At 38.6% G+C, this 17,534-nt stretch overlaps 3 protein-coding genes and 1 non-coding gene across 6 annotated transcripts; 2 read left to right on the forward strand and 2 right to left on the reverse strand.

Annotated features, from left to right (window-relative positions):
* The first annotated feature begins 1,665 nt into the window (after positions 1 to 1,665).
* LOC111434228 lies at positions 1,666 to 6,737 on the forward strand. Its single transcript, XM_023071626.1, has 9 exons — positions 1,666 to 2,393; positions 2,880 to 3,185; positions 3,323 to 3,533; positions 3,698 to 3,807; positions 3,880 to 4,082; positions 4,448 to 4,551; positions 5,590 to 5,777; positions 5,861 to 6,060; positions 6,393 to 6,737. Exons 1-9 carry the CDS (start codon positions 2,162 to 2,164, stop codon positions 6,600 to 6,602), a joined length of 1,764 nt encoding a protein of 587 aa, XP_022927394.1. The 5' UTR covers positions 1,666 to 2,161; the 3' UTR covers positions 6,603 to 6,737.
* A 791-nt stretch (positions 6,738 to 7,528) lies between these two features.
* On the forward strand, positions 7,529 to 10,643 carry LOC111434074. 2 transcript variants are annotated; one of them, XM_023071369.1, is made up of 2 exons: positions 7,529 to 9,734; positions 9,826 to 10,109. In XM_023071369.1, exons 1-2 carry the CDS (start codon positions 7,734 to 7,736, stop codon positions 9,877 to 9,879), a joined length of 2,055 nt encoding a protein of 684 aa, XP_022927137.1. In that variant the 5' UTR covers positions 7,529 to 7,733; the 3' UTR covers positions 9,880 to 10,109. The 2 variants fall into 2 exon arrangements, with proteins under 2 accessions (XP_022927137.1, XP_022927136.1); XM_023071368.1 differs by having other exon boundaries at positions 7,529 to 10,643.
* Positions 10,644 to 10,833: 190 nt separating this feature from the next.
* On the reverse strand, positions 10,834 to 17,221 carry LOC111434073 (callose synthase 11). Of its 2 annotated transcripts, none has more exons than XM_023071366.1 (2): positions 11,588 to 17,221; positions 10,834 to 11,191 (listed from the first exon to the last, which is right to left on the reverse strand). In XM_023071366.1, the coding sequence occupies exon 1, from the start codon at positions 16,932 to 16,934 to the stop codon at positions 11,601 to 11,603; it is 5,334 nt and encodes a 1,777-aa protein (XP_022927134.1). In that variant the 5' UTR covers positions 16,935 to 17,221; the 3' UTR covers positions 10,834 to 11,191; positions 11,588 to 11,600. The 2 variants fall into 2 exon arrangements, with proteins under 2 accessions (XP_022927134.1, XP_022927135.1); XM_023071367.1 differs by having other exon boundaries at positions 10,834 to 11,247.
* LOC111434409 lies at positions 13,879 to 13,957 on the reverse strand. Its single transcript, XR_002708944.1, has one exon. It is a non-coding gene; the product is annotated as a small nucleolar RNA J33 (small nucleolar RNA).
* Positions 17,222 to 17,534: the final 313 nt, after the last annotated feature.

Consider the following 17,534-nt stretch of genomic DNA (forward strand, 5'->3'; position numbering starts at 1 on the left):
TTTACTAACTACTCGCTTCTGAGAGTGAATACTATTTTCACAGACCAACATGAGTCACTTCAGTATTTTTTGTCCTCACTCACACGCATCCTAAGAATTCATTATAAAATTGCTCCAAGTAAAAGCACATTTAACCAGTAAGTTTCTATCCATGAACCATTGAAAAAAAAAAAAAAATCTCTTTCTTCTAAGTTTTTCATAATCATCTTATCATTAAATGGCTCTTATTCGGATGTGGTATCTATTCATCCATTTACTCTTATTTTACTTGAGTGTCATATATTCTACGTTCAATCTGAAATTTTTATATACATATATTTTTATGGTCTATTAGAAATGTTGATTATTATTGACGTGTGAAAATATATAGAAAAATGACGAAGAAAGTACGTTCTTCTTTTTATGAGGTATGAATGGTTTTTTCTTCCAACATCTTTATAGTGTGTTTGTGATAGCTTTTGAAAAAAAGATATTGACCTGCAACTTTAATTTGAAGAAACTTAAAAAATTAAAATATCTAAATATATACCATTAACTAATAAAATAAAACTCAACATTTGTAATTAATAATGTTTTACAATATTAAAAATAGTCAACTAATTTTTATAGAAAAATTAGAGATTAGGTAAAATATACCTAAAATAAATTACGGGTAAAATAAGTACTCAAATTCCTTGTTGTCGTTGCTTTGGTATTGTTTGACGTGGCAAAACCGATGAAAAGGATGGACACGTGGTGGGTCGACAGGCCCAATAAGAGGGTTACTTTTCATGGGCCCAATAACTTCTCATTGGGCCATCCTGGTCCAGTAAACGGCCACTTATATTTGCCCTAAAACATAATAATAATAATGATGATGATAATAATGATGATAATACTTATAAGCTTAGACCTAAGTCTAACTACCCTGCCAAACTTATTAAATTATTTATATAGATTTACCAATAAATGGTTGTAAACTTAAAAAAGAAAAAGAAAAAAGCAATAATTTTTCCAAAATGTTTTTATTAGTCTCTAAAATAAAAAATAATAATTATCTTGAATCATTTAGTATTATTTTTCATTTATAAAAGTTAGAATTATAAAATATATTTTTAAAGTATGATAAATAATAACTATCTTCGATTATTTAGTATTATTTTTCATTTATAAAAGTTAGAATTCAAATATATTTTTTTAGAAGTATATAAAAGAAAAAAAAAAAAAAAACTAAAATTTATGAACTTTATGTTATTATATTTTTATGATATTTTTTTTTTGGTAAAATGTAATTAGAAAATGAGATTAAATAATATATATTAATAAGGAATTTTTTTTTACACTTTTATTTAAATTTTTTTAACTTAAATGTGCCCGTATGAGAATTAAAGCATCTAACATCTTGGTATAGGATACCTATCTTATTTAATGGTATTTTTATTGTATTATTCCATGTATTTCAATAAATTTAAAGTTAATTTTTTTTAGCCAAATTTGTTCAATAATAATACTTATGACAGATGTCGCCCTGTGAGTGGAGGATGCACGGTGTTAGGCGTACATCGTGAGGTGAGGTGTGATTGTGAGGCAAATGGCGCACGTTAGCCTATCAAGGAATTTCCTTCTATAGAAAAGTTACCCTTTTTGGCCTCTTTAGGAATTTCCCGCAAAATTCATCCGGAAATGATTGCCTATGCATAATTTACATTTGTAAAAATAAATATCGGATGAATATTCCATCACTGGATCATCCCATATCAACGAACAAAATTTATATTGAATGCAAAGCTTCATTAATTTGGTTTTATGATCCCAGATTATTCTCGATTTCGAAAAACCTAGATTCATTCCCTCCTCTATCTCCCTCTAATTTTTCTTCGTTTATTAGCAAGCAACATCGCCTTAGATATAGGGATTTGATCCTGCTGCCAACTCAGTTTCTATTCGTTTTGGTAGAACTAGTATTGTTGTTGTGAAATCTGAACTGCATTTTGGTTTACAGAGAATGTTAATTGGCGAGGCGAAATTTTGGAGGAGCCGGAGAGTCTTGGCTTAATTTTTGTGAGGTGGGTCTTGAAATCTTTGCGCCTTGGAGCCAAAATCAGAGACGTTTCTTCGGTGGGTGTGTGAGAGAGAGATAAGAGGGGGTTATGAGAAGAGTACATGTTAGTTTGGAGGAACAATGACAGGACCGTCATTGGGACTTCGTTCAGCGAGTTACGGGGCATTGGATAAACAGCTGAATAATGTAGTTCCGCCATTCCAAACTGCACGTAAGCCTTCCAAAATGATGAAGGAGAAGGATTATTCGTTTCCTTGGATCTGCAAGTTCGTCCATAGAAAGAAGATTGGGATGCTGCTTCTCTGTGTTGTTTCTGCTGCGGTTTTCCTCTGGGTACTGTACATGGGCAAAGGTTTGAGTCTCTTTTGCATTTAGATACATAAACCTTTTAGTCTTTAGTTGTCAGTTGCTGCTGGGATTTTGAATTTCAGATTGATTAAGAAACAAAGCTGGAAATTAGAGTTTGAAGATTTTGTTTGAGCATTCATCAAATTTATATGACATTTTACTTTTGTTATGCTTATGAATGTGGGATGAAATCAGTGGCTATAGGCACCAGACATTACTTTCTTCTTGTTTTCTAATAAAAGCATTCGATTTAGTTCACATTTGTGGTAGATTTATGATTCATTTGGTTCAATTCACCAATCTTTTTTTTACTAACTGACCAAACGTTAATAGATTGATGCTTACCTTTCAAGATTTTATGGTCTCTGCACATTGTTTGACACTATGAACTCTGATCAAATGTTGGACTTTCAAGATTTTTCGAGCCATCTTTCTTTGTGTGCGTTTGCACGAGGTAATGATATGTTTGATTTTGATCATGACTTTCCAGGTGAGGATGCCCAAGAAGAACAGCGTATCCAGCACATCAGTATGAACAATAGCTTAGTTATGAGTTTCAGGCAATCCCCATCTCAAGATATTATGGATGATAGAAGTAGTTCCTTGACAAAGAGGAGAGAGACATCTTCATTGGCATCACCTCCTCCTCCTCCTCCACCGCCTTCTCTTCCTCCTCCACCACCTTCGCTTCCTCCACCAGCAATTTTCATGGGTTACACTCTTCCACCAGGACACCCTTGTAATAATTTTGCCCTGCCTCCCCCACCTGCAGATAAAAAGAGAACTGGTCCGAGGCGTAAGTATCGTTCCCCTTTAACAGATTTAAAATCTTGTGCTTTTTGTGGATGTTTCATGATGACTGTAATATTTGGGCACCAATGGATTCTCAAGGTACTTGCACCTTTGCTGAGAATTTTCTTTTTAATGCTTCAGCATGTCCAGTATGTTACCCTTCCGTTGAAGAATCTGTTGCCTTGATGCCAAATGCCTCATCAGATTCACCTGTTAAAAAATTGGAATATATTTATGAGGAAAACATAAGAAGAGAGACGGAATTTGGAGGTTCGGACTTTGGTGGATATCCTACTTTAGCCCAGAGGACAGATTCTTTTGATGTAAGGGAGTCGATGAGAGTGCATTGTGGGTTAGTTTTTTCTGTCTTCATCCTTTTTCTTTCATGTTTACTCCAACAATTTTCCATTGCCTATTGTCTACATGGCGTGGGTTGCCCATATGATGATAAATATTGTCCCACATATTACTTTTTATCTTGGATTTATGTGTTTTGGTTTATGTATGCTTGTTTAGGTTTGTGAGGGGAGTCAAACCTGGTCGCAACACAGGTTTTGATATCAATGATGATGACCTTCATGATATGGAGCAATGTCGTGGTGTGGTTGTTGCATCTGCAATATTTGGTACGATCTTTGCAATTTTGTTTTTAATTGTGAATGTGTGTTTTGTTGCTCATCAAACTACTTATTCTTCAGGAAATTTTGATATTATAAATCAACCAAAGAACATTAGTGAATATGCCAAGAACACTGTTTGCTTCTTCATGTTTATTGATGAAGAGACAGAAGCATCATTAAAGGAAACTGGTATGATCCTGGAAAGCAGCAAGAAAATTGGGTTGTGGAGAATCGTTGTGGTCCATAACTTACCTTACAAAGACGCAAGACGTACTGGAAAAGTAAACTTCTAAATTTAAGTAAACACAGTTCAATTTGTATTAAAATTAGCACACCCAGATGATCAATGTTGCATAGTAGCTCTCAGGGGTTCTTCCTTCTTGAGCCTGTTTGGAATTCAGTTTAAATGGATGCTTTAAGAATTAAGGATATAATGCTCTCCCTTTTTCTCTTTTGGTATAGTGTTGCCTATAGACAATAACCTTCTCATTTTTTCATCTGCTTGAACAGAAAGGCACTTCCATTGTGGTCTTTACTTTTAGCTTTATTTTCACAATGTAATATCACTTTGTGGCTGAAACTGGATACTAAGATGAAGGAGTTGTGCCTTAAACTTATTGTTTGTTCTGTGTTTTTACTGTTGCAGATTCCAAAACTTCTGGTGCACAGAATGTTTCCTAATGCTCGATATTCTCTTTGGATTGACGGCAAACTTGAGCTTGTTGTGGATCCATATCAAATTCTTGCAAGGTACATCTGATTATCTGTGAACTTTACCAACTTTATTGGAGGGTTCTGTACTCATTGAAGATTGCATTGAACTTTGTGATGCCATTACTCCTATTCTTCAATCATCATAATTCCTCCAGTTGAGCCATTAAGATGGATCCTATTTTCTTAGACGATACTTCTTGACAATTTCACAATGTCGAGATACTTATTGGTGGTGCAATATATTACACTGACTAAATATTGCTCAATTTCTTGTTACTTGTATTTGCACGAATGAGCATTAGATTAACTTGATCATTGTGAGATCCTACATTGGTTGGAGAGGGGAACGAAACATTCCTTATAAGGGTGTGGAAACCTCTCCCTAGTAGATGCATTTTAAAATCTTGAGGGGAAGTCCGGAAGGGAAAGCCCAAAGAGGACAATATTTGCTAGCGGTGGGGTTGGGTTGTTACAAATGGTATCAGAGCCAAACACTAGACGGTGTGCCAGCAAGGACGCTGGGCCCCCCAGGGGGTGGATTGTGAGATTCCACGTTGGTTGGAGAGGGAAATGAAACATTCCTTATAAGAGTGTGGAAACTTCTCTCTGGTAGACGCGTTTTAAAACCTTGAGACGAATCCCAGAAGAGAAAACTCAAAGAGGATAATATTTGCTAGCGGTGAACTTGGGCTGTTACTATCATTGACTGTTTGAATGCCTTGTTGACCCTCTTGGTGGCAGTAACTGAAGGGTTGTATTGACGGAAATGCATAGAGCCACTCTATCATTTTTCCACAAAACGTGATAATGGAAAACCTGAGTTTCCCCACTCTGAAGTTTCTTCATAGTCCCACAAGCAAGTGTAGTTTGGCCAATGCTATAAATCTTCATTGATATAGTAATAATAGTATAAACCATAACAGATGTCTAATTTACATATTAGTTGTCTTGTAAATTTCTAATAGTTGGAAAGTCTCACACAACCTCTACAATATAACTATCCTTTGGATTTGATGTCTTTCAGTTTGAAGAGGCTCTGCCAAATTTTTTTTGATGCCCTGCTCACATTTTCAGGTTCTTATGGAGAAAAAATGCTACATTTGCAATTTCTAGACACTACAAACGCTTTGATGTGTTTACGGAAGCTGATGCGAATAAAGCTGCCGGAAAGTATGATAATGCTTCTATTGACTTTCAGGTTAACTTTTATGTAATGGAAGGTTTGACTCCTTATTCCGAAGCCAAGCTTCCCATTACAAGTGGTATGTTCACCCCACCCTCTCCATAAAAGAAATAAGTTAAGCCAGGGTCATCTAAGGTTCTGTCTTGGATTGATTACCTGCAGATGTTCCCGAGGGATGTGTGATACTTAGAGAGCATGTGCCTATTAGCAATTTGTTCAGTTGCCTCTGGTTCAATGAAGTCGATCGTTTTACATCAAGAGATCAGATCAGTTTTTCAACTGTGAGGGACAAACTAATGGCCAAAACAAATTGGACACTCTATATGTTCTTGGATTGTGAAAGGCGCAATTTCGTGATTCAGGTAGCTTTTCTATATTGCATTTCGTTGATATCATTTTGTAGATTGCTTCTGCTATTGTTAATAAAATCATATATGATCATAATGCCAAAATGTAGCCATTACTGCAATATTGGAATATCAACATTGTGTTCTGATTGATTTATGGAGCCTTCAAAATTAGTGAATGGGAAAACCTCGTCTTGTATGCAATACTGGAAGAGAGTTCAAAACCTTATGAAATTTTGTATCATATAATCTGAGAATGTGAAGCTGTTGATAAAGTTTTAAGTGCATGGATCTACCTCCATGACATTACTGAACACTATTAAGTTTTTGTTTTGTACCTCCTGCAGAAATATCATAGGGACGTACTTGAACAGAAGGCTGTCCATCCCCCACCACCTCCACCTTCCTTACCATCTTCTATAGTTAATCCTGTCAGCAAGTTGTCGTCGGAAAAAGCTCCGAGTTTACCAAGGAAGGCTTCCCAAAGACGTAGTCGAGAGAGGAGGTCTCGGCATCATCGTAAAGTCATTGCAGCACGGGACAATGATTTGAGTTGAGGTTTTGTTCAGAAAGAGTCAATTTTATGGCTTTTTGAACAACCCCTTTTAAAATATTTATCATACTGGGGATAGGATGGCTGTGCAAGATGAGTGATCTAATTCTATTCTATTCTGTTCTACATAGTTCATTTCCTCATTCTTTCTTCTTCTTGAACTTTACATTCATTTTTTTATACATAGAGCAGAGCAAACAATATCTAATAATATAATTATTGTGCCAAATTCTACTCATATCTCATAGCCCGTTCTACCACTTCCTTTCTTTTATCATTGTAACAATTGAACTAGAACTATATATATATATACACACACATGATACCTCTATTCATTGTCTTCCTCAAAGTTAATAAAGTTTGATAGAGTTCTTATCTCTCCATTATTCTTATTCTTCATGACGGTGAGTGAATGAATGATTTCTTTTTATTGACAATATGAGATCTCAGATCTGTTGAGAGGAGAACGAATAATTCTTTATAAGAGGGTAGAAATAGAAATCTCTCCCTATTTTAAAACCTTGAGGGGGAAGTCTAGGAGAGAAATCTGAAAAGAGGACAATACCTCTCCCACCTCAATTAGAAAGGGAAACAAAACATTTTTTTTATAAGAGTGTGTAAACCTCTCCCTTCTTAACAACTTTGAGAGAAAGGCCGGAAGGAAAAGTGAGTTTACAACTTTTGTCCCTTGAAAATAATAATAGAAGGTTTGGTTATAAAATTAATATTTCTAATAAAATAAGATTGCCATCAAATTATAAAAGATATTAGATCTTTTCAAATCTTTACCTTGAAATCAAAATAATAAAAAAAAACTAAGGTCTCTTCAACCATTTAATTGTTTTTCAAAAAGGTGCCTTTAAGAAAATATTTAAATCTTTACAAAAATTAAAAAACAAAGTAAGAAATGAATTGAACAAAGACGTGATTTTCAAGTATATATATATTTTTGAAATATGTGTTGTGAGGTTGGTTTGCAGTAGGCTCTGGCTGTGCTTGGCCTCATGTCGGGCGGCAGCGCTCGCTTAGCGATCCGATTCTACAGCTTTTTCCGGAGTTTGACCGATCGGTATTAATGGAGGAGCTCTTTTGCCCATAACCCATTGGAGTTGTCTCTGCCTTTCCCTATTTCATCATGTTCCCTCAATGCTTCAGCTTCAATTCTCTGTTCCCATGGATTTCCCTTCTCTTCTTCTTCTTCATCTTCTTCCTCCTCAACATCGCTTCAACGGCCTCGCGGATCGATCATTGGAATTCCGATACCGAAGCCCTATACGACCAACATTGCAATCAAATCGTTCCCAAATCGCCTTTAGACACCGACCCCTCTTCCTTCCCCTCCGCCACTTCCATGCTTCAGTTAAGGAACAGTTACTTCACCGGAGGCGACAAGATTATCACTCAACCCCGACGTTTGGACTCTTTTTTCTCCAGACATGTGTTCGTTTATGCGCTCCGTGCCCATAAAACCGTTTCCCCGGGCATTGTTAAACTCCAAGCTTCCTTGGTTCTTCGAGGCTCCATGATGTATCTCAATTCTTTCGACGATTACCAGCACCGTCGATTGCGTTTGATTCGGTACCGAGGGCCGAGGACTCATCCCTGGAAGCCGAGAGTGGGATTTGCGCTCGATGGATTTTGGTCAGAAACGTCTGGGAAGGTATGCATGGTTGGATCAGGTACGAGTTTAATGAACTCGGGAGTTTTACAGAATTTGAATGTTATTCTCAAGCTGGATTGTCCTACAAACGTAACCATTTTTAATAGCTTGATTACTGGAACTTTGGAGAGTTTGAATGCCAATAGCGGTCCGCAATTTTTCGAACCTGTTTCAATCTTGAGTCTAGCCGATAGTCCGGAATACAAGTATACATTAATAGATAAAGGAATCGAGGTTGGTTGCTTGAGTGGAAATGATAGAGGTCTGAAGCTATCTCAAAATGTATGCTCTGTATTTCGTACGCTTACTGATACGTTTGATTTGGAGTATGAGAGTGACTGCGATGATATGAACTGCAATCCTCTTGGAAAGAATGTCAAGTACTTGCCTGTTTCAATGAATTATGAAGGAATTGAGTGCACCCATGAGGGAAAAATGCTAATATTATTACGCTTTGCCAATTCAAGCTATCGTGTTAATAGATATTCTTTCATACCTAGTGACACCTTGATTGCTGAAGGAATGTGGGATCAGGAGGAAAGGCAGCTTTGTGCTGTTGCCTGCCGGATCATGAACTATACACAATCGTTAACAAATGCTTCCATTGGAGATTGTTCGATAAGGCTAAGTCTGAGGTTTCCTGCTGTTTTTTCTATCAGAAACCGAAGTACTATTGAGGGTCAAATTTGGAGCTCCAAATCTGCAAATGAATCAGGTTACTTTCAGAAAATTGGGTTTCGTAGTTATAATGCAATGTTGATAGATCCTTCACGAATCAAATATGAATATACTGAGGTTGGAACACAAAGTTCATGCCCTCGAAGCAAGAATGTTTATGGTAAGGAAAAGACATACCCTTCTGAGAATTCATCAGACATGAGATTTGATTTGTCCTTGAAGAACAGCGAAGATGAGATTGCAAGGGGTTATGCATCGCCATTCTTTTATGGTCAGCATTTTTATCAGAATGATGTAAACTCTTCTCTGTCCGGGCAAAGAGAATCTGCAGTTCCAATGCCCAGCTACAATGGTCTGCTGAACATTAGCTATAGGATAAGTTTCAGCGCTGATAATGATTTCAAGATAGCTGGGCAAAACTTTTCATCAAAAAAAGTGGAGATTTCTGCTGAAGGATTATACGACAAGAACACTGGCTCTTTGTGTATGACAGGATGCTGGCAACGAGAGCTGATGAAGAATCGTATACTGGACTGTGAAATTGTTGTCAAAGTCCAATTTCCACCTCTAGATGCAAGTGGGATGGATCGTTTTAAGGGAACCATTGAAAGCAAAAGGCCGAAGTCAGATCCTTTCTATTTTGATAATCTGGTGTTGTCTTCAGTTTCAATTTATGATAACCAAGCTGAAGAATCCATATGGAGAATGGACCTTGAGATCACTATGGTTCTGGTTTCCAATACCTTTGCATGTCTCTTCGTTGTCTTGCAACTCCTTTATGTAAATAAACATCCAGAGGTGCTTCCATTCGTTTCTGTCTTGATGGTTGTGATTATGTGTTTGGGATATATGATTCCTCTTCTGCTGAACTTTGAAGCTTTGTTTGCAGCAGACCGTAATCAGCAGAGTGTGTTTCTTGGCAGTGGGGGATGGCTTGAAGTGAATGAAGTAATCGTTAGAGTCGTAACGATGGTGGCTTTCCTTTTGCAGTTGCGTCTTCTCCAGCTCACTTGGTCGTCACGACAGGACAATACAAGTGAGAAGGACTTGTGGGATTCCGAGATAAAACTTACTTATCTGACTCTACCATTATATGCACTCGGCATTTTGATTGCTTGGCTCGTTTATAAGTGGAAGGATTCGAGCTCGTACATGCCATTTTTGCAACCAAGGCACGCACGATATCGATCTTATCCTACTCGAAAGCTCCCATACCAGCAAAACTCTTTCTGGGAGATTCTCAAATCACTTGGAGGTTTAGTCTTGGATGGTTTTCTGATCCCACAGATCATATTCAACTTGATGCTTGATTCTAAAGAAAGGGCTCTAGCCTTCTCCTTCTATATGGGAACCACATTTGTTCGTCTACTGCCTCATGCTTATGACCTTTACAGGGCTCATCATTCCAGCTGGTACCTTGATTTATCATACATATATGCAAACCACAAACTAGACTTCTATTCCACTGCCTGGGACATCATCATCCCTAGCAGTGTTCTTGTATTAGCTCTTATCATATTTTTGCAGCAGCGCTTTGGTGGTCGATGCATGCTGCCAAGAGTACTTCGTAAACAGGGTCCTTCATATGATCAACTGCCAACCATAAGCAACGAGGAATTGTAAGATAGGACAGTTTGTATTTTGATTATTGCAAAGCTTCCCTTGAGTTTTGAATCATACACAGAAATAGCAAGTTTTCTCAATATCTTTCTCTGATGTATCTTGCCTGACTTGTACTTGATCGACCGGAGAAAAGAATGATCATGTCACTTTAAGGTAAATGATATAAAGAAAAGGTATTGGATGGTGCTATTCCTTTTATTGATTTTTACCATTTGGCAGAAGCTCCTGGCCCTCAGTCTATGAGTACTCGCACAAACCTCTGAATGCATATATTGTCTCTCCAAGAAACTCATTTCAATTACTCAATTCACTGGATCTTGAACAACATGGAAGTCAAAATTCAATAGTCATACAATAAATCATGAAGGATGTCAAGGTGGGCAGGTAGAGGAAAGTTCTATCAGAACTAGTTTTCAATAAAATACAGTAACCAGCTTGAGGACTTAATTAGTGCATGGGCTACTACAATAAATATGAACAGTATGTACAAATCTTGAATGTCGAGGAATTCCTGTGTCCTTCCCTGTGAAACACCAGAGGCTCGATTTCATTGAATACAGTACACATATCTGGTGTGAAACCGTTGAATGCGGTGGCTCTCAGAAATGCATCAACAATAAAAGCTCGAAGATCTGAGATATTGAGGATGGCTGAATAAGACTCCAATTACAGAATGCATTTGAAGAACCTCATAACATGAAACACAAAGCAATCATGGTGGAGTTTATTGAATAAGTTGCTAAAATTCAGGATGAAGTGCTTTTTAACAAATGATATTAACTGTTAGTTATATACAGAATCGGCACTAGATACAGGACAACCAACCAAACTTATAGTTTAACAAATCCATAAAACTGCAAGGGAACGATATCTACAACAAAATACCATCGAAGAAAAAAGAGGAAGCATGCACGACGACTGCCTTACACTCGAAAAACTAAAAGAATAGACGATAAAAATTCAATAGTCTTTTTGCAAATTGGTCATATTTTTGTTTAGTTTCTAGAAAAGATTGAAAAGGGGAGTACCTGAATTCATATTTCATACGGTCTTTTTGCCAGCAATGATACGAGATATCTGGAGGCCTCGGCTGAAGGCTTCATTAAATAAGATTCTTGTTTGCATTGACTGGAAACCAGGCAACCATGAGAGCAGTGCCAAAGGGGCCATGACAATCATTCCAAACAGTAGATCATACAACCGGGCCGATGAAACAACAGTATCCCACACGACAGTGGTTTGCAGAAAAGGTCTTAGCACCTGAGCAATTGATATTATGCCCCAGCCAGTGGGAATGAATGCCAAGAGACACGTAACAAGATCGGCCGTGTTAAAGGGTGTGAACTCCATCAATATAACAATCACCAGTACTATAACCACAATGACTATTAATTGAACCAATCGATAATAGATATGCTCCTTCGCAGCATACTTATCCTGAGCATATGCTATAACAATATAAATCCCAACAAGAACAATCATGGATACCCAGGAAATAAAATAGACAGCAATACTGGTTTTGTTACCAGTAATGTTAAGGTGATATACAATTGCGTACTGGAAGAAGAAGAAACGAAGATCCAAAATGATCTCTAGAAGTTTTCCCCACAGACCCGTTGTTCTCAGATGGCTGTTCTCCTCTAGCCACCATGCTTCCCAGCTCTGTTCTGCTTTTGTGAACACTCCACCAGTATTCCATAACCAATTAATAAAATCATCAAAGTCGTAAACTGTTTTTAACCAATCAAATCCAGAAGGATTAAATATGAAGGGGGCCATTATCCATGAAACTATGAGAAACCAGCTAGAGATTGACAAAATGACAAAAGTAAAAGTACTTTTAGCCAGAGGGCTCCGGGAAGCATACACTATTAAAATAACCCCAAGCTCAATTGCCTTCACAAAATGACTTCGAGCATATAGTCTGTAGTTTTCTGCAAAGCTCTTGTGCTGCACCACGAACCCACGTCCTGTCGCTCGATACTTAGCTCCACCATGAAGAATGGTGCGGCCAAAGAAGTGGGTGCGAGTTCCCAAAGAGAAAGTGTAAAAAAATGACGATAGCTGCAACTGCATTGTCAAGAAGTTCCAAATGGCTGGAAGAAACCCGTGCTCTAGGCTGTTCTCCACAATCATTGGTAGTGCTGTGAAAAGACCAAGTTGGATTATAAACTGCTGATTCAGTATTGCTCCAAGGGCCCTATTGTTTCCAGAACTTGATGCTACTGCTGCATCCTCAACCCCACTAAGTGCAAGATAAAGTCGGCCCCATAAAAATACAAAAACAGACAATACTACAAGCATTGTGTTGAAATAGTACCCAACAGTTGTGTAGAAAACTGAAAGCATTCGAAAGAAATCCAATCTATGACCCAGCCGGTATACATCCCTGCTCAAAACCTGCTCACCATTGCCACTGGCCACCTTGGCCTCAAACATAGAGATTTGATTAAAGCCAACATCTCTTCCTTTGCCCACCTGTATATATTCATGGTGTGTCACATTGCCCCCTCTAAGCGTGCAATTGAAGCCAGCAAATATATCCTCACTAATGTTGATCACTCTAGAAGCCTTGCTGATTCCACCACGAGTCAGAAACCAGAATCTGTCAAATACATCAGGGTGCCCATAATGCATTCTAACCTTTAAAGGATTTGCCAGAACTCTCTGTGCTAGGGTCACAAAGCTAGTCTCTTGTGCGGACATGAACCAAGCAAGAGAGGACACTGAGCCAGTGAAGACATTCTCACGAACACCTAAGATGGTTGGCTTCCTAATACCATAAGAGTTCTTAAATTCTTCCAATAAATTTCGCATCTTGAGTGCCTCCTCAAAATAATTCTCTTGGTTCATGTCAATGGTCTGAATTGCATCGCCCCGTGTAAAGATAATTGCATGGTTCTGATTTTCTGGTTTCCCTTCTCCAATCTTCAAAGGACCAGGTAACCTAATTCGATAGATCACAACTTCCTTCTGTAGCTCTTGATCATACTTAACAAGGACAGAGTAAAATTCAACCTCATCCCTCCCATGATGAACTTCATCAACATAGGCAACTCTAAGGGCTTCGTTTTCCTTCATCAAATTTAAGATCTCCTCTGCCCGAGGGTCTCTTTTTGTTTTTTGTAGCCCATAAACTTGGCAGGTAACCACATAGGTGAATTTCATAAGGGCGGTCCCATACTCATATCCTCTAAATAACAATTCTCCAGAAGTCGATCTAGTCAAATTCCTGAAAGGAGGTTGTGTTGAATGTAAACCATCCAAGGCATGCTTTCGGGTTATTGAACCATGTGAAGCAATCTCTTGTGATCCCATTCTAATATCCATCTCAGATGCAGTATCTAGAAATGAGAACATTTTTAGTGCTCTATGATAATACATCATTCCCCTAACAGTTCGAGATAAAGTCTGACCCCTATATGATGCCCAAAGACGAAGGTCCCTCGACTTTTTAGTCCATATGTCATCCTCATGCTCCAAACCCTCTTTACGCATTCGCTCCATAAAATTCCTCCACTCATCCTCGTAGATTCTCTGCAGATAGAACAAAGTCGAAACACCATCCTCATTCTCACTTCGTAACATTTCTTTGCCATACACAACTTCTTCATCGTAGTAAGGGGTCAGAACACTGAAAGGCATCATTTTTTCTACATATGGAGCACGGGGTATGTTCATAAAAAGTGAATTGCTAAAGAAAGCTAGTCGTCTTCTAGCCTCGAGATTGGAAGGGACGCCATGCATTGAGTCTCTAGATGTAAGAATTGTATGCAAACGCTGGACATTCCTATAAAACATTTTGTCCTCTAAATTAGGAAACTCAACTGCCTTCACAAAGAGCAATCCTTCATCAGTGGTTGGATTACGAGGCACCAATCCTTCTTCTCTCAACTGCTTGGTGGATTTCTTCAATTTTGGGAACTCTCTAATGGAAAGTTCATACAAGGCCTGCAAGATATTCACTGCCTTGCTCTGCAATATATTCACTGCCTTGCTCACATCTTTCTCGGTTTCAATTAGAATATCAAGAAGTGAAATTAACTTGGTGTGAATTTCTGGGAGCACATTTGAGTTGTATGCATCCAGGAACTTCCCCAGTCCAATAACGTTATCTATGTCCATAAATAATTTTGCAACAATGGAGTTTTCTTCTGAACCATATTTAACAATAGTCAAAAGCACGGCCTTCACACTATCATATGCTTCAATTACAGCACATCTCTGATACTCATTCTTGCATATCTTTGACCAAAGATCCTCGTCAGGGTTATCTGCAAGCTCTGTTGCCTGACTGAGAGCAAGGAGCAGTTCGTTGCAAAGGAGGAAGCATGGCCAACGGATTACCCTAATGTTCCAACAATTAGGTGGAAGCTCCAAGAGATCGAAATCTCTATCACTAATGAGATCTTCTTCCCTCATAGTTATAATAATCTCATTCCAAATCAAAGCAAACTTGGTAGTATCTATCCTGCTTGATTCAATCTTTTTGTAAGGTTGGCCAAGTCCATATCTTAGCTTCAATCGGTGGATGGCATCACGGATTTTCTTCAGACGTGTCATTTTAGGCGTGAGCTGTTGTACCTCTGGCATGAGACTAAATTGCATTGCACTGGCAAAGAATTGAAATCTAAGGCTTAACTGACCAATGTTCCGAATCTCACCCAAATGCAAAAACAACCCAACTGTAGCACCAACAAGCGATGAGAAGATAGAATACCAAATCTGCAAATCCATAAGGTATATTAGCACAACGGGAGTCCATAACAACACAACAGCTACAACATTGGTGCTACCAAAAAATTCATGCCATTTATAAGGACCCTTGAGGTTCAAAAGCCCCTTGGTTGGACCAACAAGGGGCTGAATCTGAAAGAAGTAACTAAACGAAAATTTGGCAGCCAATACTGCTACCCAGAAAATCGAGTACTTGATATTATCTATGAGCCCTTCACGCAAGCCACGCCCAATAAACATTCGAGTATGAAACCACCATGTAAATAGATACAACACTTTCCAATCTAATTCCTCGAGTCCATTCCTAATCCATGGAAGAACGAAGAGTAACAAAGCCAGCATCTCAGGGATGAGAAAAGCAAATACTGCCCGAAGAAAAAGAAAAATCTCCCCATTTGCCTCATCTGACCAAAAGCCATCCGATTTCTTCTGACTCCAAATCCGCGCATAAAATATGGAAAAAACTATAATCCAAGCAATGGCAGCCAAACCCTTCAGCAGCATTCTGACTCCTAGCCACATGGTTTCCCTCGAAACCAAACTATACTGAGTTCCAGCATCGAGCACAGCCTGAAACAACCGCAGACCGCTCCAAGTGATGAAGACAGTGAGTAACTCCACCTGCACATCCCTACTCTTCAAAGCTATCCATGGATACTGTTGCCCCTGCCAAGCAACAATGATAGAAGCTTGTAAAAACAACAGTAACAATAACCAAATCTTGTCAAAGCTCCTAAATATGTTCCAAAACGACCTCTGCTCCACATAACCTGTCTTCCCCACTCGCCTGTTCTTAGGTGTCGTGGCAAAGAAATTACTACTTAAATTCAATGGCCACCCGAGACTTCGGAAACACCTCCTACTCCAGAAATATTCGTTGATATCGTCGTAATTTCTCCACGCCGAGTGTGGTGCTGAACCATTTCTGCTACTCTCCACCTCGGTCTTAATGGTCTTGTAAATGGGCATTACTACACTCCTCAAAAATGCACAGTCTCCATGAATAGCAGGCGAATATGGCCTACCCGTGTCAGGGTCTATGTAATCGTCGAGAATCTGGTTTAGTTCCATGGCCATAAAATGATAGATATAACATAAACATTCAGGAGCAAATCGAAGATTAGCAGCCTCTCCCCAGATTAAAAGGTAAAGTGACACATACAGCAGTTCTCGACGGCCCTCACTCTTGTCCCGGCTTGAAAGCCGTACATTGGACTTCCGGCCTAAATAGGAGCACCACAAAGTATAGTTGCGAAGAAGCTTCTTGCGAAAGTTGCGAAGCACCGTACGGTCGAGTTCATCCGGCCGTTCAGGAGAGGAGCGAAGCCGCATTTGGGAATTAGCAAGGTGGAGGACCAGATGTTCGCGTTGGTTCCGAACGTTATCGTCCTGAAACCCAAAGAAGAGCCCAAGCCAGTCCAAAAGATCGTACTTAGGGTTCCATGGAACAAACGAAGGCCTCCTCAGTTCCCCTACAGTGCGTAAGGCGGCGGCGGCGGCGCGTACCTCCGGCGACTGAAGAGAAGGATGGTCAGTGAGAAGATCGTGAATAGGGATTATGTTGAACGGCTCCACCGGCGGCGGCGCGTTTTGAAATCCACCACGACCCGCCGGTTGAGGGCGCTGCCTCAGATTCATGACAGCTAACCTCTAATTTCTCCTTTCAAAGTTCCTTCAATTTCCGATAAGCATAGGCTTTCATTATCAGCTTCCTCAATGCGCCGTAACAGTGAAAACCACCAGTGGATGAAGAGACGACGGCCAGTTTCTGGGCGACCACCGTATAAAAGATCAGCAGAAGGATTAGCTTCTGTACAACCTCAAGCAAAGAGAAAAGGGTCGGAAGTGGGAGAAAGAAATGCTAAAAGAGGAAGAACTTCCCTTTTTCCTCCTTGTCGTGTCGTGCTCGTAAATTATCTCTCTCTCTGCAGAAATCTAATAACAAAAATTAAATTTTTTGAAGAATAAATAAAAAGGTAATTATCTTTCTTTTCATGTCCAATAAATACCAGAATTATCAATCAATTTCAAATATATATTTATTGTTTTATTGTATTTATATAATAATTCCATTTTACCAATTTTATTTTAAAACGTTAATCTCAAGTAAAATATCATTTGAAAAATTAACCCCAATTCATAATTTTATTGGTTATAGTAAATATTTTTAACTCATAAATAAAATATTTATTATTTGTAACTTTTTTTTTTTTTTTTTTGTTATTGAACATTCAAATC

Source organism: Cucurbita moschata, unplaced genomic scaffold (genome assembly GCF_002738365.1).
Source record: "Cucurbita moschata cultivar Rifu unplaced genomic scaffold, Cmos_1.0 Cmo_Scf00044, whole genome shotgun sequence".
Lineage (NCBI taxonomy): Eukaryota > Viridiplantae > Streptophyta > Magnoliopsida > Cucurbitales > Cucurbitaceae > Cucurbita > Cucurbita moschata.

Coding starts and splice junctions, on each gene's coding strand:
- LOC111434074 (XM_023071368.1), top strand. CDS start 7,734: ATGTTCCCTCAATGCTTCAGCTTCAATTCTCTGTTCCCATGGATTTCC.
- LOC111434073 (XM_023071366.1), bottom strand. CDS start 16,934: ATGAATCTGAGGCAGCGCCCTCAACCGGCGGGTCGTGGTGGATTTCAA.
- LOC111434228 (XM_023071626.1), top strand. CDS start 2,162: ATGACAGGACCGTCATTGGGACTTCGTTCAGCGAGTTACGGGGCATTG. Junction 2,394..2,879: donor GGTACTGTACATGGGCAAAG/GTTTGAGTCTCT, acceptor ATGACTTTCCAG/GTGAGGATGCCCAAGAAGAA. Junction 3,186..3,322: donor AAAGAGAACTGGTCCGAGGC/GTAAGTATCGTT, acceptor TTAATGCTTCAG/CATGTCCAGTATGTTACCCT.